Raw genomic sequence first — 23,160 nt, forward strand, 5'->3', positions numbered from 1 at the left:
CCAAGATTAGATTGGTGAACAGCTGCTTTGAAGTGAAAGGATTTCTCTACAAAACAGGGAGATGCTTTCAGGTCTTTGGGAACAGCAACAAATTTTAACTTTCTGCATGTGTGTTAGAACTGAAAAATGAGACATCCTTGCCATATTACATGGTTTGTAATCAAATAAATAAGAATACACACAAGGAAGTAGAAATGGATTAAGCCACCCATGATAAAGAGTGTTTATGCCTGCACAAAGCATCGTTTCACATCTCAGGGAAAACATGATTAACAGCACCGTTCTGATCTTAATCAGATTTATGAAGACAAATGTTGAAAATCCAGTGCGTATCTGGGGGTTGGGTAACCAAAGGAAAAAAAAGAAAAAAAAAGGCCAGATAAAAATGCCCGGAGGGAGTGAGCTAATGACTATCTTCCCATTACCTCATGGGATCATTAGGTCGGCATGATCTCCCCATGGCCAGCACCGGAGCCACCTCCCCGGTGGGACGAAGGCCAGCGGCCTGGCCCTGGCCCTGCCGTGCCCCGCACACAGGTGCAGCCCCGGGCCGGCTGCCACGTGGGGGCGGGCACGGCGGGACAGCCACCGCGGCTGCCCGCCCTACCCCCCTTTCCGGGGGGCTGCCGGGCAAGGCGGCATTGTTGGCCGCGTCCATCACTCCTCGTCCCCGGCTGACATAATGAATGCGCTTGGACACACCTTCCAGCCCGGCGGAGAGGCGCCGCGTCTCCACGGACAGCCCCGCCGAGCTTTCCGCTCGGCTCTCGGCAGCGCTCCGGGCGACGCCCTGCCAGCCCGCCCGGCCCCAGCGCCCGGCGCCCCGTCCCAGCCCAGTGAGGGGCCGCGGCGGCCGGGCCGGGCAGGGCAGGGCAAAGGGGGTGGAAGCTCTCGCTATGCTGCCCAGCGCCCTGTACTGGGACCTGGTGGGCTCCTCTGCTCTCCTCAGCCTGCCGGCGGCGCCGGGCTTCGGCAACCTGGGCAAAAGTTTTCTCATCGAGAACTTGCTACGGGCTGGAGCGCCGCCGAGCCCCGCGCAGCTCCGTCCCCTCCCCGCGAGCCCCGTCCCCCTCAAGCTGTGCCCCGCGGTGGAACAAATTAGCCCCCCAGGGGCTCCCTTCCCGACAAGATGGGCTTTCCAAGTGCTTAGCCCCTCCGCGGCGGACGGCGGCCGCCCCCCTGCGCGGGCCCCGGCGGCGGAGAGAGGCGGCTTGTTCCTGCCGGCAGCCACAGGTGAGCGCCGGCCCTTTCCCGCGTCTGCCGCCGGGGAGAGGCGAGGAGGGGCTGCCCGACGGCTCGGCCTCGCGCTGCGCTCAGCCGAGCCCCGCTGGACGCCGAGCCCCGCTGGGTGCCGCGGGTCTCGCCCTGCCGCCGGCGGGGGACGCGGAGGGGCGGGCGGGGCCGGCGGTGCTCCAGGCGGGCGGCGGCTGCTGAGCGCGGGTGCGCACCTGCGGCGACAGCGAGCGCGGCACAGCCGGCGGCGGCAGCGGCGGGTGCTGTTAAACGCCCGCAATCGCAGTTCTTCCAGGTCTCCCCCCCGCAGCCTCAAAGGGGGCTGGTAAAAGCTTCGCGGCCGACACGCGCTTCGGGAAGGTCTGGAATCCCAAGGTTTGGGAGGAGGACGAACGGTCCCATCCCCCAGGATAGCGATAGCTCTGTCGGCAGCAGCCCCTCCGTAGGTGCCCTGTCCCTGGGGAACGGCAAGGCGCGAAGGACCGGCCCCCGCAGCCAAAGGGAAAATGAATCCAAGCAGAGCAGGCAACTTTCTGAAACATTTAACGAAACCAGGGGAAGGAAAGAAAAAAAAAGAAGAAAATGTATGTCAAGCGATGTAACAGTTCTGCCGTCAGCCGTTCGACCCACTGAGAGCCAGCGCTGTGTGCCGGGCGGTGGGATCAGCTCCCCGCCGGACGCCCGCGGGAACCGGTGTCACTTGAACTGGAAACAAACAGGTTTACAAAACACGTTTTGTTTCTTGAATGTGCCCGCTTCCATATAAATACGTTTTATCTGGGTAACGAGCAACATTATAAACTATTTTAAGAAATGCACACTTCTGTTAGTCATAGAACTGACTGAAGTTGTAATCAAAGTTAATTAATGAAATTCAGTATTAGACTCGCCATCTATCTTGCGTTTTGCTTTTCCATTATGCGAATATATTCCAATCTTGTGTGGTATTTTTGAAATTTTTATGATCATACCGTTTTTAATGTACTTAAAATTAAACTCAGATAAGCAGAATTGTGCTTATTAAATTAAGTCTTTAAGGTGTGGTTTTGGAAGCAGAAGTAACAGTTTTTTTATTTTCAAAGATAACTTTACTTCAATTAAATCCTACAAACTCTTCTACAAAATCCAAAGCAGTTTTTGATCCTTTAGCATGATGTACTTTAAAGGTAGGCAGGAGAGAGTCAAAGTGTACCTTATAATTTCTGAATGTTCCAGACCTCAGGTGGCAGTAAGTGTTATCAAGAATATCAGTTATTTAAACATGTGTGTTTTAGCTTAACTATAGGCCAGGCTTGGGAACAGGGCAAGTATCTTCCTGGAATTAGGGGCATATTCTCTGGGCTCCCTCTTTCTTCCCCCCCTTACCCTCCTCCTGAAAGAAAAGTTACAGAGAAAACGCTACATTTATTTGTAAAAGTAGACATAGAAGATGCCTCAGCACTCTTCATTGCTGAAGGTAAAGTTTAAAACAAAACAAAACAACAAAACCAGGCCATAGGTGAATTATTACAGAAGGTCTTGAATGTCAAGTTTTTCAAATGCATCCTTCCAAGATTAGTTCTTTCTTTGACTGACCTATAGTGGTACTAAAAATATGACACGTCTGCCTAGTGATTTGGAGTCCAATCCTATGTTTCTTCTGATTCCACAGCTCCGGGTGATTTTGGCAAAAGCACCAGTCTCTTACATTTGAGCAGGTAGAAATACTCTGTTTCCTCATGTATTGTACACTAAGAAAAAGTCATGTGCAACAATGACTTTTATATTCTGACTGGGATCTGTTGATTCTGACTTGCATGTCCTAAAGTGATGAGGACTCTTAGGTGTCTCAACTTTCATAAATTTGAATTAGACTGGAACTGTCCTGCAGAGCCAGAGTTTGTGGTTGCTTAGGAGTCTCTTCTCTCTAGTGTAGGTGCACTGGGGAAACTGTTTAGACCAGACACTTTTATTTGTGAGAAAAGCTGGGGTGGTCAGGCTGTGTGTTAAGTTTCTTGCTTATGCAAGATACTGTAACTAAGGAATTCGTATTCTGTAGAGAGTGTTAAATTACTTATTTTTGTGACTGTTCACTGATTTTTTTTTCTTTTGAGGAATCAACTCTTTCCTATTTGGAGCCCCCAAATCACATGGTAGCTTGGAAAATCTTTGTCTAAGTCTTTAATGAAACTACTGAACATGATAAAGGAATTTTTTAAAATCTTTCTGAACTAGTGAGTGTATTATAGATTATGCAAGGACTAAAAGTCGCCTAAGAAACTAGCTTGGCATAATATAGGGGTTTTAATAAAAAAAAAAGCTATAGAAAAGCGAATTGAAAAAATATCAGACTTTTTGGAAACAGTAATCTGTATTACTCATGAAGTTCCAAATTCTGGGGTGGTCACCAAAAGTTCTCAGAAAGGAAGAAATGTAAAATCACACCATGGACTGAATTAATAAGCTGAACCTTTTTACATGTGTCCACAGCACCTACAAAGGAAAGACATGAAGAAAGCACCCTGGTTTAGGGTCTGCTTTACCACTCCATAAAAGTGCTAAAGAATATAAATCCTGTATTCTTTCTGTAAACTGGAAAACTCTTATCCATGGTGGCAAAGAAGACCAGGTGGCCTGGCATTCTTGGGTTTGGCCATCTGGTCATGGCAATTTTTCTCTTTTTAACTCTTCAGCAGCAGGGTTATATCAGCAAGTTTCCATTTCCATAATTTACAGATGTACGAAGGATTTAGTTGAACTATTTCAAGTGACTGTCTGCATGTTTGAGTTCTACAAAATTATTGTAAATCAAAAACTGAGCAAGTACTCATTGTCACATCCTAGATACATCATCTAATTAGTGCAATTGAAATAAGTATGTTGTCTGTAAAATACTAAAATAATTACTTTCCATCCTTACATAGATTTTAAAAAATGAAATGTAATCAAATAATAGGTTCTTAAAATTAGTTTATTTTCATTTAAGAGTACAACCTCATGAACAAACAGCATATTACATAAAACTTAAGAAGGAAAAGCAGAAGGAGCATTATTGCTGTATGATAAACTCACCTTCTGCAGTGATATTCCAGTTTATATCAGCTTGGGATTCCCACAGGCTTTTTCACGCCTTGCTGTGAGCTGCTACTGCTGTCCTCAACTGCTGATTGCTTATCTGGGTTTTAGTCCCTTATACTCAAGTTCTTTCATTATCTTCTGGATAAATTACAAAACTTGACAGTTTTCTTTGATGTTTTCTGACACAGAAAAATTGTGCAGAGGCTGCGGAGGTGCTGTCTGTTGTAGAACAGGTACTGTGAAGGTCCCCTCCCATATCTTTCATCGTTTCTGAAGTAGTGGCTGGCACTAGACCAGAGTGACCTCCTTGGGAAGCTACCTTAAATTCCTCCTTACTCTGCTACCTGAAATAATTTTTCTGAAAACCTCTGCTCTTTTCAAGTAATTTGTCCTGGAGGAGGATCACAGTAAGTGCTTTACAGCCCGAATATGGTCATTAGTGCTATGTCTAAGAATATGGTCAGTATACGGAAAGAATGAGGCTTTCTGCTTTAATTGTGGCATTTTGATACATCAACAGAGAAAGGAAATTGAAGAATGTCACAAAACAAATAAATGTAACAGTGAGATAATTCCATTGCAAAACCTGCTGAAAAATTTAGCTTAGGGGATTTTTTTGCCTAAAGCGTCAGAATACAGTAGAGTGGAAGGAAGGACAGTGCATATAGCAAAAGAAATCAATTGGAAAGGAGTATATAATAAACATAAATTTTGACTTGTAATAATGAACATCTATTCTGTGCTATAGATGTAGCTTTTCTTTCTATAATATCTGGAGACTTTACAGTTTGATGCATTAAGCATCACAATATGCCAGGGAGATAGGAGAGAGATTTCTACCGTGTAGAGGAGTAGCTGGAGCAAAAAGAAATTGACTGGCATAACGTAGTACACGAAACTGGTAGCATTGAAGGGAGATAAAACCAAGCCTCCTTCTGCAGGCTAACTCTTTGGAACACTGGCATTTTTTCCCCTATCCTGTAATGACACCATTTCTATCCTGTAATACCTACTTGAATCAATGAATCTTATTGCCTATCTCGTGTTTCTTTATGACAACCCAGAAATAATTAAATTACTCAAGTCAACTAATTTTTTTCCTTCACTTTGGACCCTTTCTTAAGGAGTTAATGCTTATTAGTTATTGATTTCAAGCCAGGATGTGTCTTCATGTGTCATGTAACACTAACTTTCAGTAAAATAAAAGGCAAGAAAGAGCCTGGTGTTTTATCACGACTCCCTCTAACTCTGGCAGCAAGTTGACTGACAAGTCCGGATTTGCTTGTTTTGTTGGTATTTTCTGGGGATAGAAAGTCTCTTTAGGGTGGGGAGATCTATTTGACATTTTTTCTTATGCCATGATTGTCAGGAGCACTGAGGCACCTTTGTTGTTTTAAAAGTTCGTCTTTGGAGGCAGAGGAGTTTCTCTAAGTATCAGAATTCACAGACTCTTTGCAGCACTTTTCCTGCTTCCAGTTAACTTTGTGAGCCGTTTAATAGAATTGGTCTGGGATGCCCAGTGTATCTTAACAGTGGCTGCAAAATGGCTTTTAAAGGACAAATTGTTGTCCTCATTGTAAGGTTGTCAAAGCTAGGCTAGTGCCAGCTACTCTCCGACCCAGCCATTAGTCTGGCAGTCTGTGCTCAGTGGGGAATATGAGCATTGGCTGAACAGTGCTCCTTCCTCTGGCAGCTCTTACTGTGCTGTCTCTGAGAAAGGGAGAGGATCCCAAGTTTGGTCCTTAGCAAGATTTAAGCACTGCCAGAACATCTCAGAGCTGCACTAGGAAGACAAGTCATGGAGTTTATAGCAAAGGGGAAACCATGGAATCAGTCATGCCTATGGTTAGTGAATTAACTTCTGTAAAACGTGTTTTGTATTCTGTAGCAGAAGGGGAAGGTATTATTTTCAAAATAACTGCAGGTATATACAGCATTTAAGGAGGCTGTTTCAAATGTCAAATACATAGGCTGTGGTATTTATAAAGTTAGGCACCTACATATTTTCAGTAACTTGGACTGTGCTTCTTGGAGGTGAGTTGTCACACTGGAGAAGTGGCCTTTGCTTTGTGTTGAGAAACTTAGGAAAATTTCTCTTGAAAGGCTGCCTTTTTCTGTTGTTACAGGACATAATTCTCTTGAGGTATTTTGTATGTATATTGAGGGCTTTACCTCCTCCTCTTGGACAATTTGGTGTTTTTAAAGTCCCCACCCCTGGAATCTTGGGACTATGTGAATATATAAAATTTCAACTTTAAAAAGTATTGCCTTTTACAAATGTAGGAAGACGAAAACCTGTTTTAAATCTTTTCTGTTTGAAAAGAAAAAAAGTAAGAAGAGTTCACCATTTGTTATTTTTTCATTCCAACAATGTTTAGCTGACCTTGAGACTTTTGTCTGGATGGAGCTAGCAATACTGCAACAAGTAAAGACTGGTCAAGGTAGGAAATTTAAGGTAATCAGTGTATACGACTGGAACAAACAGTGCATTTCGCCCTGTTGTAATTAGGGCTGCAACAATGAAAAACCAATGAATTGTCCTCTTCCAGCATATGACCCTAATTTTACCATGTTTGAAGAAATAATTTCTAAAAAAATGTTGAAAATTTTGAAAACTAAAGAAAATAATTTTAGTGCCTTTATGGCTGAATTTTATATTTTTTACAGAGTTTTTATGGCTGTACAGATGATTTTATATTTTTGACATTACCTGTGAAGGATTAGAAGAATGGCATAGTAATTCAGCTGTTTAATAACATGTAAATGTCTTGTCTAATCTATAGTCAGTACAGAGAGATGCCCCCAGAGGATGACACAATTTACCTTCTTATGTGTCTGTTATAAGGTGGTGAATCCTTATATAGAGCTACTTACCTTTTCTCTTTGACTGTACAGGAGGCCCAGACAAGGAGCTTAGGCAATACATTGAATGTTTAGACAGAGAAGTGACAGTGATGTCCCTTATCACAAGAACTGGTAATTGTAAAGTGTTGGGGCATATTGGAGGACAAAGTCAGAAACAAAGCTGGTAAATCCACAGCTTTCCAGACCCCCATCTTTCTTCTCAAGAGCAAGACTGTGTAGGAAGCGTGGAGAGGGTAGAAAGCCACCTTTACTGCTGATGCCAGGAGACCCATGGAGTCTTTGGCAAATGATATTGGGGTTTGGTTGTTGCTTTGGGCTGTCATAGGGGTGAAATCTGACACCAGCCTGAGGCACCTGTGTTCCCGCAGGTGGAGAAAAACATGTACAGCAAAGTAAGCCCTAATAATAAGGCATGTGAATGATTCATCTGAAAATTGACAGTGATTCACATTACTTCAGATAATTCACAGTGTGACACTCTTGGCCATTACATTGCAGTAGGTCTAAGAAGACGATCATGTTGTTAGCACATTTCAAGCACTTTTTTGCATTCTGTTGTGCCAATTTTTGAAAGCCCCATCAGGACACAACATAAAAATGCAAGTCCATTTCGAGCATCTGCATTTTATGTAGGATTTAAAAATTTACATTTAGAATGTCAAAACCCTTTCTGTGAATAATGCCAATATTTTAAAACTGGTCTGTATATGCTGATCTGGTCTGCCCTGTTGGCTTGAATTCCTTTGAGCATTCCTGCAGTTGTGGTTTACAGGTATAAATGGGAAGCAAATAGTGACTTTGGAAGTGCAAGAATTCCATCTCTGAGGGGTGCTGCACCACAGGCTCTTGCAGTAAGGTTGACAGGTCCATGTGATGGTGATTGCCTTTGGCAAGATATGGCAGTGGCTCTTGCTTTATTCTGGTGGCCAGGGGCTCCCCTTCACATTGAAATGCTTTGAGGGTGCACAACTGCTTCTGGAACATTGCAGTCTAAACACAGTAACTGCTAGTGACGGAGCCATGACTCAGGGTGAGGTGCAGGGGTTGTGGTTCAGGAGCAGAAATGTGGTTCAGCTGGACTGCTGAGCTGGCAGAACCACTGCGGGACTATTTGCAGGGAGCTCTTCATGACACGAAACTTTCCTGCAGGTTTACAAACGCTTGATTTACTTGTTGCCAAAAATTGATGTAGGTAGGAAATTGCAGTTTACTTGTGCACAGAATGTGGGCACAAGCCATCCAAGGATCTCAGATGAAATTTGATAATTTTATTGATGATATTTTTTATTTACCTGCCAAGGCTGGTGCCTGAGCATCACTGTGAAAAGCAGTTCATGTGGACTTAGCAATATTTGAAGAGTTGAAGTGTTCATGCAGCTTCAGGTCTCTGGTCCTGGTCCTGTCCTTTGTGTTTCTTGTTAGCTGGCTTTAGGCAGTTTTTTGAATCATTCTTTGGAATTGTTCCATCTCTCTTTATAGGCTGATATAGTTGATGCAGTGAAGGAGCCTGTATGAGTAATACAAGAAGTTTACCAACAGTTTACTTCTCCTCAGTAGACATATTTCCTTCATCCCTTTCCGCTTTCCTGATGGCTTATAGCCTACACTATTTTCTGAGTTACTTCACAACACTACAATTAGAAAAAGCAGTGTCTACATATTTGTTTGAACTGAGTTGTACTTAGAAACATTATGCTCCAAATGGTGGATAGTTGGAAGGAAAACTTGTGATCCCACTGTCAGCATGATTTTTTAGAGTGGAAGAGCTTTTGAATTTATAATATTTCAGAGCAGGCAGTATGTTTTAAATTATCAATATCTGAACTCCTCCTTTGCATTTTAGCACTAGATGAGCTTGAGGTCCATTTACATGCTTAGTATCATTTTATTATCTGTTTGTAAAATAATTCCTATTCAAAAAGCTGTATGTTGTGAGCATTATTACTAAAATTTTTCATGGAGAAACAGTGTCAAAAGAACTCATCTTTTGTGAAAAAAATATTTATTTTAGATATTTAATCCTTTTGTATTTGTGATTCCATACATTTTCTTTTAAGGCATATTGTACAATTTTTGGAGTGCCAGAAGGCACTTACAGCTTGCTTTGATATGTTGTTTTCATGCATATGTGAAGCTAAACTTGTAAAGACTGACTCTTGTGAAACACTTAGTTTCACATAATCTCAGTTTTTATGAAATGGAGATGGAAAGCAGAAAAAACCCTTAAGTATCCTGAATACAAATTAGCAGGATTTGGCCCCTAGTTAATGTTACTAAACAGATTTGGGAGCAACAGCTGCCTTTTGCTTACTGTGTTGTTCTGGCCAAAAAAATAAAAAAAATAATATTCTGACATTTCAGCAATTTTCAGCCTTATATAAACAGCAAACAGTGTTTGCTTTATGTCTCTTGAGCAACGAATATTGGTAACATTGCCATGAAATATGTGAACAGAAAATAAATGCATAGGCAATGCTTTATATTGTCCTCACCACTGATTAATTGTTGTATCATTCCTACAGGGACAATCTCAGTATAATTCTGAAATGTGTATATATTAAATATATAATTTTTCTCTGAACAATTTTAATTCTGTTAATGCCGTTTTGTGCAGGTAGTGGAAGCCTTTAATGTGATGAACAGTTTGTATTGTTTTTATCAAAGTTAAAAAATATACTTGAGTATGTTAGGCTGAAGCAGTAACATTTTTCTCTACATAGAACTCCCAAGATAGAGTTGAGTATCCCTGTATTATGTCAGATTTCATTACTGATGTAACTCTGTTTAACTGCTAAGCATGCTTTTGAGTGCAACAGCTTCAGTAGATCTGACCTAGGCATGTATTTGATATACATAACATAGAATTCACTTGTGTATCAGTGTAGTGGAGCACATTAAAGAAGGTTGTGAATTAGACATATATGTTGGCTATAGACTTAGAGAGACATAATGGCATTGTTTATTCCTTAGCATCTAGTATAAATCAGTCTTGAGAAGTGCTCTCAGTAACCTCTTGGTTCAGAGTTTTATGAAGATATCACCTGCATTAAGCAAATATTCTGCCTTGAAGGCCATGCAGGCAGAAAAGACAGCAGTTGGTTGAAGGAATTAAGTAAAATACTCAAGAAAGGCAGACTTATGATTTCAATTGACTTGTGCAAAATTAGTGCCAGTGTCTGCTGTTGGCATCATGATGCTATGCTAGTGCATTAAATTATTGCCAGCAGCTTCCATGGAAATATGTTGCTTGTTTGGAGTTTGCTTAAACAAAATGTCTGAAGTTTTGATCTGGTCTATCTTCAGACCTTTATGCTTGCAGCTTGCTTGTTGAGAGGTTTAGTGACTGGAGAAACCCTGTCCTTTTCTATTCCTGTCTTTATTTGTAGGAGCATGCTGTCTATCTGAAGCAATAGCTTGTTCAATTCTGATTTATCCAAGGGTCTCCTGGCTGTATCTCACGCCATTTTGAGCACCACATTATCAAAACAGAGCAAGGAACTGGACACAGTTAAGAAACCATAACAGGGAAAATCAAGGATAAGCCAACAGGTCTAACAAAAATTGTATGGCATGAATAAGGTGCTAGAGCAATGATTAAAGGGAATAGGGCATTATGGCAGCCAAGGAATATCCGAGACATTTGAAAAGGAAGCAAAGCAATGGAGTGTGGCACCTTCTGTGGCACTTTTAGAAGTGGAGAGTTTTACCTGACTGTAAGGGAAACCTGATAATGGCATGAGGAATGTGTCTCCTAAGGACGGAGAAAAGGTTTTCACTTGGAATTTTGGGAACTACGGCTGATAATTGTCAATAATGAATTGTCGTGCCCAGGAGGACAACTGTTTTGATTTGGCAGGTCTTTCTTTATGTTCTGTGGCTCCTGCACTTCTCGACTTAGTCAAATCCTTTCCAGCTTAGACACTGCACCAGTTGCATTTAAAGCCCTTGGACACTTAAGTAAGATTTGGCTGCACATTCTTGACTATTTCAAGTTTCTAAGGACATGGTTACACATTTGATGGTCTGGTGTGGAAAAGAAGCTTTACAATACTAATGCCTGATATAAATAATTGCTTTTTCTAAATGTTTTGCAAGCATATGCCTCAAAAGTAGGAGTTAATTTCCCTCAGAGTATATTTATATTTCATTAGACACACCAAGGTTTCAGTGAAGAGCTATACTGGCACAATGCTTACCAATCCATAATTGCAGGTAAATATTTTAAAAAATGTTTAGAGTTAGGCTTCTACAGTAATAGTTTATTGCTCTGGAACAACAGCAACTATAACGGTCAGAAAACTTATTTTGATGCCTTAACATGTACTTGGGAACTTAATTTTGAATGATCTTTATTTTTAATTCCTGTTGAAAAACCTTTAAAAACTAGCAGCATGGCTGAGAAGTTTATCTATTTATCAACCTTTCTTCCTGATTATTGGTTTCTTTTTTTTTTTTTAAAGTTTGCAGTTACTTCTTTTTTTAAAAATTAATCAGGTTATTTTTAGAGGTTTGGACAAACTACAGAACAGGCTCTAGAGCTGCTTATTTTCTCCCTAGACAAAATGGGACAAGTGACATAAGCGGTTTGATGCTGATTACATTTTGCAAGTGTACAGTTCGAGGAAGCATGATGCATCTTTTTCAAAATTAAAAAAATGCCAGTTTTCATAATTGACTAGTACAAGCAGAAATTAAAAGGTAATTAATGGAAAAGCCCATGAGCCTTACAGAAGAAAATTAAGGGATTAGTAGATAATGAAGACATTTCCAAGGTTTAGAAACACTTTATAGATGTAACACAGACTTCTTATTCTTTGGTAAAAAAAAAATTTACCAAATATTACCTAATTTTGTAAATTTTGTAAATTTTTGTAAATGTTTTATTGTATTAAGCAGAACTTTATTCAGCAACTGATTTATTTAAATTTAGAGTACCTTTCCAGCAAGACCAAGTTGACCATCAGGCTCTGTAGTCTGGGCCAGTAGAACTCAGCTGCTTCATCCTAAGGCATTTTATAGAACTTATTCATAAAGGTTTCTTATCGAAGACATTGTTAGTTTGAGTACTATTAACAGCATTGAAGTACAAGCTGATTTTGTTTTTCTAGGATGTCATGCTTGCTAGAGTTACTTTAAATAACTTTTTCAGATTCATTATACTCATTATTTCCACAACATATCTAACAATCTGTTAGATAACAATATTTTTGAAAAAAATCCATAATTACAGAAATTACAGAAAAAATTAAATTCTGCAGATCTTCATTCTTATGATAAATGTATTGAGAATTTTGCACATTATAGCTAAGCTACACATGTCAAATAACTTTGCTAAATTAAAGAACAATTACTTGGTTTATCATTGTTTGCCTTAAAATATCACCATCTTGAAAAAAGAAAAAAGAACTTGTGGGGCAGGACTTTACACACTGACTTTTTGGAGGACTGTTGTTATGAATATCACCTAAGCTCAATGGAAAATCAATTAGATCTGTGCTTTCTTTGCAGCTCTTTCCAAACACTTTTTTCTCCGAGCCCCGCCATTCTACTCAGCATACTGCGGTGGGTCCTGTCAGCACCCTGCATCCCCCACTGCTTTTCCAAGTAAGTTTTTATGCTTCATCAGTAATGCTTGAGTTATTCTGTAAACCAAAGCAGCAGGATTTAATGTGTTCTGGAAAACTAATTGGTGATGCAATGGCAGCAGCTAATTCCTTAGTAAAATCACAGCAATCCTATTCAGAGGGTTTCCAAAGATTTATCAAACTTAAGTACACTGAGCAATTGTGAGAGGTTTCTAATGGCATTGAGACACTGAGACAGAGCTAACCTAGGAAAGCTCCTTGTTTTCAGTTTGCTAGAAATGATTCTTTAAAATCAGTCTCTTTTAAAAATCAGTGTCAATAAACATTTGCAAATAAAAGAGCAGAAGGATCATAAAATGTGTGCTGCATTTTAATGTTTAGTAGGGAGAAATTATGATTCAGGAAGCCCTAGCATTATTTAAATACAAGTAATTCCTTTTGCAGCCGTCAAATGTGTGCACATTTAATTTGTTTTTCTTTCTTAATCACAATGTAAAAAAAAAAAAGAAGAAGTAGGTTGGAGAGAATTTTGACCAGCATATAATATCTCTTCAGGACTGAGACCTGGAACACACTTCCATTTAATCCAGAACTAAATTTAACCTTGATTGGGAAGATTGCATGCCATCGTGTAAGAATGGACAGTCATGATTTTATGTATTTATGGCTCAGGAATACAAACAGAAGGAACAAAACAGAGAAAAATCACAAATTGTATGTTCAAATGAAAATTGAAGTTTATACATGCTCCAGCATATACTCTTTTATCACAGTTGCATTCAAACCCTTCCTGACTAAGTGCATGCTTTTTATGAATGTTTCAGAAGGGCAGTTGCTAAGTTGAATGATTCTTGACAAGTGAGGCAGCAAATGCTGGCAGTTTAATGAGCTGCAAGTTTCTGAGCACCTCTTTAGGGGGCTGACACTTTCCCACAGAGCGTTTTACATGGCCTCGGCTCTCCCACAATGGCTGACAGCACCATGACCAATCACCACTTTCACTTTACTCATCCACACGCGACCTCACCACAATTTTTCTCTGTGCAGATGAACTTTAGGAACCATTTCACATTGAAAAGGCCTGGGCAAGGGTCAGTTGCCCTTTTGTATGGCCATAAAGCAATACTCTATGTGCCAGTCTTTTCTCCTGTCTCACATTCCAAGGGATTTTCTGGACACTATTTAAAGCACTTGACTGAAAAATAAAGCAGTGAATGAAACTGACTTTTATAGACTCATTCTAGCTCATCTTCCCATATAACCCTGTCTACCTGAAAAGGGATTTAGTGGATGAGCTGAGTGTATACAGGGACTTGCTGAATACATAGGCCCATTATCAACTGTGGGGATTGTTTATTAACCAGGACTGATACACTACTATTTTGGAAGTGACCTATTAATTGTCCATTTAACTAGAATGTATTGAATTCTAATGGAAAAATGGAAACCATGACTAAAGCTTTTACTTGCTCCTTCAAGGTGGTCTCTGACATGAAGGCAAATGAAGATTGTTCCACAGATTAAGATGACATTTATCACTATATTTTAAGATACAAAGGAAAGTCTTAAAAAAAACCAAAGCAAAACAAAAATCAAACCAGCAACATAGGAAATGGTTGGTAACTGAGTTAACATTTATGTCAGCAGAACACTGAACCTTTTGATGTATGTTCAGAGTGATAAGTTGCAAACTGACATATCTAATTTTGCTTCATTTGTGAAATGTATATATGACTGCCTGTCCTACTGTACTGAAAAATCTTTTAATCCACAAACTGAAATTTAATTTTTCTGTAACAGTTGGAATGCACTTTAGAATATGAGTTATTCTTAAAAAAACTCCGTAGGCAAGTTGGTGTAAGTTCCAAATTTTTTGACCTAATGGCTGCTGGCTAATGCTTGTGAGCATCCTGCTCATCACTAAATTTTGTTTAGTTAATCTTTTAAAGTCTGTCACATACTGTCCTTTAGAGTGTGTAGATGCTTCACTACTCAGTTAGTGTAATACAGGTGTTAAGCTGTACCCTACATGCTGCCTGTATGGGAATTAATTGGTGCCTTGAGGCTTCAGCAGGAGGTTGTTTCCTTGCTGATTGACTGTTAACAACCAGCCAGGCAAGACAAATTTTAAGGGGTCACATAATCTGGCATCCTCTGTCCTTGGCTGACAACTCCATTGTGGAATGGAGGCCAGGAGGCAAGGACCAGCCCTGTTACGCCTTTTCCCTTGCTGTTGTCTCTCTGCCTGCAGTGGGGTTGAGAGAGAGTTCCAGCTCTTTTGCTGCCAGACTGTACCTTCCAGTAATCCTGAGAATGGCTGACAAATGGGTAGAAACTACTCAGAGGCTGCCTGAAAAAAGATAACTAAATTCACCAAATTTTAGCAAGAAAGGGAGAAAACATGCTTGAGGAAGGACTGCCCCCAGCTTCATGGGCAGGACTGGAGTTTGGGGGGGCTGGGTCATGAAGGGGCTCTGCACTCCTCAGAGAAATATGAACCTGGCTTGCCCTTTGCAGAAACCTTCATTATGGCATTTTGAATTTTGTTCTGCAGATAGTTTTTTGATTTGGATGAAATCTTATGGTACCTCACTGTGTAATAAATATCAGGGCATTAACCAGTAGGTTATGGTTTTTGTATCTGGTCTCATATAATTTTGAAAATTGAAATACATCTGTATAAATTTAGGATTACTTATAATGTAACATTGTAAATTATAGTCATTACTTTTTACTACAGGTTGTTATGAGGGATAAATACCAAGATCCATTCTCTAATTGCAGAGAAAAATCAAGAACATTGACAGAATGCAATGGTCTCTAAATTAGTAACATTTCACAGTGGCAGTGTATTTTAGGGAATAATCATTGTACACTCACTCAACTTCTGATATTCTGCCTCTGCTGGTCGCAGCTGGAAGCAGGATGCAGGGGTAGTGTATGCAATATCAAACCAGCCACACATGCACCACAGAAGTATTTAGTCAACTTTGAAATACACATATACACTTCAGTTTGTCATCATTATGCTACAGTATCCTCAGTATACGTGTGTTTGTTTTTCTGTGGGTGTTTAAATACACATATACCCATGTGTATATATGTATAATACACAGAAGTTGAAGTGTGTAGCCCCAAGGAAGAGTTTGTAGAAGCTGCATCTGGATTTAATTAGTATTTTCAAGAGCATTATATCAATTTGACAAATGTATTTAATCTCCCCCCACCCCATTACAGCTGGCTAGAATAGATAGACTTTTTCACAAAAAAATGTGCCATCTTTTAGAGAATCTGCTTTTCATGGGAAATTTGCCATTGGTTTCAATATGGAAATGATCAGATCCTTGGTTGGAATTGAACAGCAGCACACCTTTCCAGCTGCTGTAACTATAAATTGCAACAGCAGTCTAGGCCCATCTATTTGAGAAGATGGACAACAGGAGGACAGCTTGTGTCTTTAGAATCTGAATTGCCACTCCTACAGAAAAAATGTTGGTGTCAGTGGCTATACAGTCATGGCACAGGTTTCTGAGAGTGCAGCTCTTTCCTGGCCTGCTTGTATTACATTCAGTGCTTGGTGATCGACCCTATTGAATTGGACTCTGGTCCTGGTCCCTGGGTGAGTATTTGAGGAAGCCAGGAGTGCTGAAGCCATACCAGTGCTCACCAGGGACTGCTCCTCATACACCATGTCCTTCTAGGGTATAGGAAGCTTGGGAAAGTGCTGTGGCTCTAGGTTTTATTGGGTCTGTGTAATGAGATTTGTCTGAATTTTGGTTTTCTATGGTTTTTTTGAGGCCAATGAAAGGGACAATGCAAACGCTTCTCCATTGCAGCTCTGTCCCCCAGCTTTGAGGCTGTTTTCCAGGGTTGGGTTCCCTCTAGGCATGGGTCAAGGGGATGTTATTGGATTCATTGAAAACTGCCCTCACAAGACTTACTCTGAGATGTCAAAGGATTAGAAACCAGGCTGAAAGGAGTAAGTCCCAAGTACTCCCTAAATCCTCTAATAAAGAAATTGCTCCAGTTTCCAGAATAAGTAATTGACCAGGGATTTTCTGAGAAAATTTTCACTCGGAAAGCCTTTCATTAGTAAAAAACCTAAAAGCCTATTTAGTTTCTTTGAATCAGTATTACAGATTGATTCTTTTATCTGGTTTCACATTTTACACAAGTGGAAAATAAACTGAAAGGAAAGCTTACTGCGGTTTACTCAGTGATGATGACAAACAAAGGAAAGTAAAGTAGTTTCTCCCCGACTGTATTTGAATTTTGCAGTAGCGTGGGCTGTGTTAGCGTTCCTCTGTGGACTTACCTGATTTAATTTGTACCGTGTCAAGGGGAGACTCTTGAATACTCACAACACCTCTGGATCCAAGTGAGGATTTAGTCCTTAGTGAACATGACTGAAGCATTACAACACACAACACCAACAAATCAAAACTGGGACAAGAGTCTGCAAACATTACAATGAATGGCACTTTATTTCTCTGATATGTGCTAGATATTATTGGAAACTCTCATCTGTTTCCACTAGGAGAGGAAAGTGTGCTGCCTCTTCTGACCCAGGAGTCTAACTCCAAATCCCGGAGAGGCATATTAAGAAGAGCTGTCTTTTCTGAAGACCAGAGGAAAGCTTTGGAGAAAATGTTTCAGAAGCAGAAGTATATTAGTAAAACAGACAGAAAGAAACTGGCCCTTAGCCTGGGTCTAAAGGAGTCTCAGGTAAGGAGTGATACAACATCTGTGGCTTTCTGTCCTTTTGGGGAAAAAAATCTTTAAAATGGCTTTGAAGGAGGAAAATTGAACAGCACAGGGGCAGCTCTGAGCTCTTTCACAGTGCAAAGACCTCAGTAAATCAGTGGCAGTTTTAACCAGGGAATGCTTGAACAGTTTCTTCATTTATTTTCTGTATTTATATATTAAAAAATCAATTACTCCATTTCCACATGAAGTAGAAGAAACATGACCTCTGAATTTCATTTCCACTCCTGTTTTGCTGTCTGAGAGTTCCCTGGGGAGCTTTGGGGTAGGGAACTATGTTCCATCCCACTACTCAACAGGCAGAAAACATCAGAGCATAGAGCCCTCCTGCATTCCTCTGAGCACCCTTTGCACTTGCAGATGAACAGCTAGGGACAATGCAGTCAACAGCACTGTTGCTTGCTCTGTAACCTTTCTGCCCCAAGAGACAGGCAACCATGCCTACAGAAAGAAACTTTGCTGCACAAGGGAAGAGATCTTCAGAGCTAAGAGATACTGTAGGCAGAAAAAATTTGCAGAGTGACCTTCTAAAATACTCCCACTTTACCTACCAATTCACATTGCATGCGATTTTTTACATAAATCTGAGCTGGCCTCCAGTGAGCTGTTCGGACTGAACAGGTACGTTAATAATGGTGCTGAGCAGTAGTAGCTTAATCTGGAATCTCAGGGACCTGACATACCTGTAGACAGGAACAAAAGAAAAGTGCATGTCTTAAAGAGCACAAAACCTAAAAGAAACTGGAATAAAATGTTTGTGAGGGCATGCAACAGCAGAAAATGAACATGGTAGTTGCTGATAAGTGGGATTTTAAAGGTGCTGGAGTAGACGTAGCCCTCTAGATTATAGTTAAAAGATGAAGAGGGGTACAGTACAATTCCATTTCTTTGCATACAGCAGGGGTGAAGTACTTAAGATATGTATGGCAGAAGCTGTCTGGGGGGCAGAGAAGCCTGGGAATGGTGATGGGAGCTCTCATCTTTATCTTGGAGATTTTCAGAAATTGATAAGGGTCTCAGCAATTTGATCTAACTTTGCAATTGGCTCCACTTCACACAGGAGGTCAGAGTTGCTGGTCTGCAGTGATTCCTTGCAAACTGATTGACTGACTCTGCAAGCACTCCAACAATAAACTGAAACAAACAGAGTGTGGTGTTTCTCAGTGTGATGAACAGAACTGTAATCTCTGCAGGAAAACCATTTCAATGGAAATGTGCTGTTGCACTCACCAGTGTGCTGCCTAAAAATTTCCCAAAATGTAGTCAAATTCCTAATATTACAGTTATTTCCTTGAGTTTATTTTCTGTACTCCTGTTATTGAAGAGAGCCTGGGGGAGTAAAAAGTAATGGAATGATACATAGGTAACTACTACTACAGGTGAATAATTTTGTGGTAGCGATAGACCAGATGTCTCATTATTTTCCCTCTTGAAAGGAAGAACAGTTACTGTGAACATTGCTCCTTCAGTTTTCTGACCAGTTGAGCTGGAGGAAAAGTACCTGCCATCAGAGGCAATGATTCTCAAAACTTTGAAAGCATAGCCCCCTTTGTCTTCATATCAAGTATCTCAATACTAGACCTAAATGCAAATGTTTAAGGGAAAATAGAGCACAGTCTGAATAATTTGATTGATTACCCTTACCTTTCTTGTCTTTATGTAAAACTCATTCCAGAGTGTATATTTCCCCAAGCTTTTCTCAGCATTTTATAAATGCCTTTGAATGCTTGCATAAATGAGTTGCAACTCAACGATTTGAAAAAATTATTTGATCTCAAAGCATATGAATTATAGGCAACTCCTGGGAAACTGTAGTCAGGCAGAAAAAAGTGTCTTTAAATCCTCTCCTGTGTCCTATGTCACAACATGTTTTTAAGCTATATGGCCAAACTGCTTTTGGCTATGCTTGTGAAAGGGACAGTTATCCTTCTTACAGCCTCTTTTAAGAAGAAGAGCTTCATAGCACCAGTAATATCACTTAGTTTTGTTAACGATGGTGTTAATTTTCTCTGGGAATTTTTTTATGTCCAGAAGGATGTTTCTGTAGGAAACTGCTCTATCCTTAACCACTGGACTGTCCGTTTTCCAGTCTAACTCATATAATCACATGTTGGAGGTGATGAAAGTCAAGGAGAATATTTGGCCCAGCTGTAGTAAATAGTGATGAGAAAATCCTCAAGTAATATCAGTCAGTTAAGTTCACTGTATCTCTACTATAGCAATGAATAAGGAAGGAATGTGAAACTAGAGGCTGGAAAGGAAAAAAAAAAACACTTTCTAGGGCAAAGTTGTTTAAAGAAAAGAATGATAATAAACTCTCATTAATTTGCAAACAGGTGAAAATTTGGTTTCAGAATCGAAGAATGAAATGGCGAAACTCCAAAGAAAAGGAAGTGCTTTCAAATAGGTGCCTCCACGAAGAAGGTCTTCAGGAGAACTACCTCTCACGATCCACCATGAATTTTACCTCTCCATGCCCATCTATGTGGGAAGTGTCTGAGAAGCAGGCAGGTCCAAGGTGGAGAGAGAATTCTCCAGGAAATTCTGAAAGACTGACTAGTACAAAACCACCCCCAAGAGAAAATTCATCGCAGAGCCCACTGTATTTGTATCCTGACCAAGATCCTGCAAACAAGGCAGTTACATCATCAGTGTAAGGAAGTAGGGGCAGTTTGTAAATTGCGTGGAAGAGTGCAGTCATCAAATGAGCAGTCTTTTAAGACTAACAATATTTGAACATTGTAAAGCTAGCTAGTTTGTGCCTCAAAAATTTGCTAAAATCTAACACCATTAAAATTATGAACAACTAGTGATGTAAGAAGTATTCTTCACTACTTTGTCTTTTCTTGTGTCTTTTCCAGTCTTGTACTGACCTTAAAAGTGAAATAGAAACTGATGGTAAGTAAAGTGAAGCGAAGAGCGTGAAGCTGTGCTCTGATTTATACATCTACACTGTATGCGATACTCATTAAAAACACATTGTTAGAGAAACAGTTTTATCTCTCATTGTAGTCAGACTTATTAAATTCTTTTGTGCATGAGATAAGAAGAACCTGTTTCTCTCAATACAGTAAGTGGTTTGGGTTCTTTTTGATACTCATGAAATAACAGAATAGATTCATATGGACAAACATAAGTATTTTTGATGTGTTTTCTCCATCTGTACTTACCTATGTCTATATTCAATTAGTTTTGAATAGTATGGTCACAGGTCAGCTGATAATCCTGGTAAAGTATCCAATACTAAAGGGAAACAAACCTACTCTATAAAACATTTAATATTTAAGTAACTTTGATGTGAATGTGTACTGGGGAATGCAACTCACTAACTCCTGTCTTTTCTCCCATGGACGAAACTTTCAGCATTCTTAACTTGTAATTTCAGAGTTTTTTGTCAGGCTGTTAGTTCAATCTATTGTAATCTTTTTTATATTTCAAAAGTGTAATGACACTGTGCAGAATTGTAGCCAAAATGCACTAAGCAACAGACCCATAATTATAAAAATTGCCACTGCAGCCATCTCAGAAAAGTGTGTATGGAAATGACATGCCATAGTAGCCGTATTCATGACTTATTCCTGTTTAAGCTGGTGCCAGTAGGACACATTAGCATATGTCTGTATCAAAGACAAGACAGTATTCTGTATAATACAAGTAGACTCAAATAATATTATTAAAGCTACTTAAATTACTTGCTTGCTTCATGCGATTGAAGGAAATCACTCTATAAATTTAAGTTTGTTTATTTGCAAGGCTATATAGCTCAAAATGGGAGCAGAAGGTTTTTCTCTATCATACATTTATGGATGCATTTATTGAGAGGACAGATGAAAGGTTTTATGCTATAGGCATAACTTTTTGGAGAACATTATGGTGGTATAGGGACTATTGGCTTTCTGGCATTCATATATTTTATAGGCAAAAGAGATGATTATGACAATCTAGTTTGCCTTTTCTCATCCTACATGCCATTAATGTGTCTGATTATTCTTGCCTTAGGTTTCGGAGCCTATTGTACATCTTCCAAAAATCTGTAGAATTGTTATTTATGTTTTACCTCTTGATAGGTGATCTACAATTTCCCTTGTTATGTTATACATTACTCATGTTACATTCCCCTTGTTACATCTAGGAGGTGAAGTTTAGATATATTTGCAGCTAAAAATCTTGATATTGCAAGGATGAAGGTTATATCATAAAATTTGTGCACTATCAGGTGAGTTTTGTGTCTCATCTTGTTCCTGTCCTGCCTTCTCAGTGGCCAGCTGTGCAATCCTAGTCTTGCATTATGTGTCATTCTTTGCATGGGATTTCTTATGCTTGATTTAAAGGGAAAAACGGTACAGAAAACTTAAGTTACCTTTTCTTGCAGTTAGAAACCTTCATTACTGTAAGCTGCCTGGATACCTACACTCAGAGGGCCCTTGAACGCATTTAGTGTGTTATATGCTGCTCAGTAATGTGAGATTAGTCGTACCTTGCAGTTGAAATTCCAGAATCAACTCAAATTCTACCTGAAACCTTCTGGGGGGACAGACAGATTGTGTATACATGGGGATGAATTTACCCTCCAGTTGTCCTGCTGAAGTCATAGTCCTGCTCTGTTTGACCAGCTCCTATCTGAAGGGCCAGCAAAAGTTGATGGCCCAGATACTTGTGAAATGGGATTGCAAGTATTTCCAAATTACCATGAAATCGTCAAGTGGTGGTGTGTGTGTGTGTGTGTATTCTTGAGTGCTTCCCATTTCAGAGGACATCAGTGTATAGTGGGGGTGATTGGGGTCTTTCTATCCTACCTTTCATGGAAGAGTCTTCACAGCTGTTTGTATTCTTTTACTGCAGGTCAGTCAAGCATTAGTGTTAGAAGCAACACTTTTGGAGGGGGAGAAGAAATTCATAGGGCTTCCAGGGAAATTCTTTTAGTTGATGGTGTTGTAAGTACAAAATGTGAACTGTTGTCAAAACCGTGAGCTGATGTGTTAAACAGAATACATGTGAAAGATGTCTCACTGAGGGAGGCAAAGATCAAGCAAGGCTCACGCAGAATTGGTTTCACAGTTGTAATATGACGTGTTTTAATTTGAACATGTTCTGGTTTCACTGTAGCCTATTAAAACTTACACCATTTTGTGGTCCTCCAAATCTCATAATACCTTCTATCAGTATTCTTAATCCACAGCTAGAATAGTTTCAGTGTGCCAGATGAAACATTCTTTAATTGAAAATGCTGATCAAGCTTTCTTAAAAAGCCTAGAAATACACATGTAAATCTTTAATTACATCTAAAATAGTCTAATTTAATTAGTCAAAATGGATTTTTTGTCCCATGACACAGATAACCTTGATTCCTCTCATTTTGTGCTATTTAAAGAAATTTCCCTTCAGTCTATACTGTGAAAACTTGGTAAATGAGAAATAGCACCCAGTATGAATACAAAAATGTATTTACAGTGCCAGCCTTTTCTTTGTGAAGGATCAAGTACTATTTGTTTTCTTCAAATTATGTGTGCATACTAGTTTTAGAAAGAACAAAGAGAACACAAATTATAGGCAAAATCCCCAGCAGGTATTTGAAGCACTTTGTAAGAGACACACTGTGGAGGTGTAAGGCATAGAGTGCATCTGGTACGATGGAGTGACATAATAGATACCAGTG

At 39.8% G+C, this 23,160-nt stretch overlaps 1 protein-coding gene across 1 annotated transcript; it reads left to right on the forward strand.

Annotated features, from left to right (window-relative positions):
* Positions 1–747: 747 nt before the first annotated feature.
* On the forward strand, positions 748–21,428 carry DBX2 (developing brain homeobox 2). Its single transcript, XM_071552352.1, has 4 exons — positions 748–1,233; positions 12,664–12,759; positions 17,278–17,465; positions 19,841–21,428. Exons 1-4 carry the CDS (start codon positions 897–899, stop codon positions 20,159–20,161), a joined length of 942 nt encoding a protein of 313 aa, XP_071408453.1. The 5' UTR covers positions 748–896; the 3' UTR covers positions 20,162–21,428.
* Positions 21,429–23,160: the final 1,732 nt, after the last annotated feature.

This window comes from Pithys albifrons, chromosome 3 (genome assembly GCF_047495875.1).
Source record: "Pithys albifrons albifrons isolate INPA30051 chromosome 3, PitAlb_v1, whole genome shotgun sequence".
NCBI classification, from domain to species: domain Eukaryota; kingdom Metazoa; phylum Chordata; class Aves; order Passeriformes; family Thamnophilidae; genus Pithys; species Pithys albifrons.

Coding starts and splice junctions, on each gene's coding strand:
- DBX2 (XM_071552352.1), top strand. CDS start 897: ATGCTGCCCAGCGCCCTGTACTGGGACCTGGTGGGCTCCTCTGCTCTC. Junction 1,234..12,663: donor GTTCCTGCCGGCAGCCACAG/GTGAGCGCCGGC, acceptor CTTTCTTTGCAG/CTCTTTCCAAACACTTTTTT. Junction 17,466..19,840: donor TGGGTCTAAAGGAGTCTCAG/GTAAGGAGTGAT, acceptor ATTTGCAAACAG/GTGAAAATTTGGTTTCAGAA.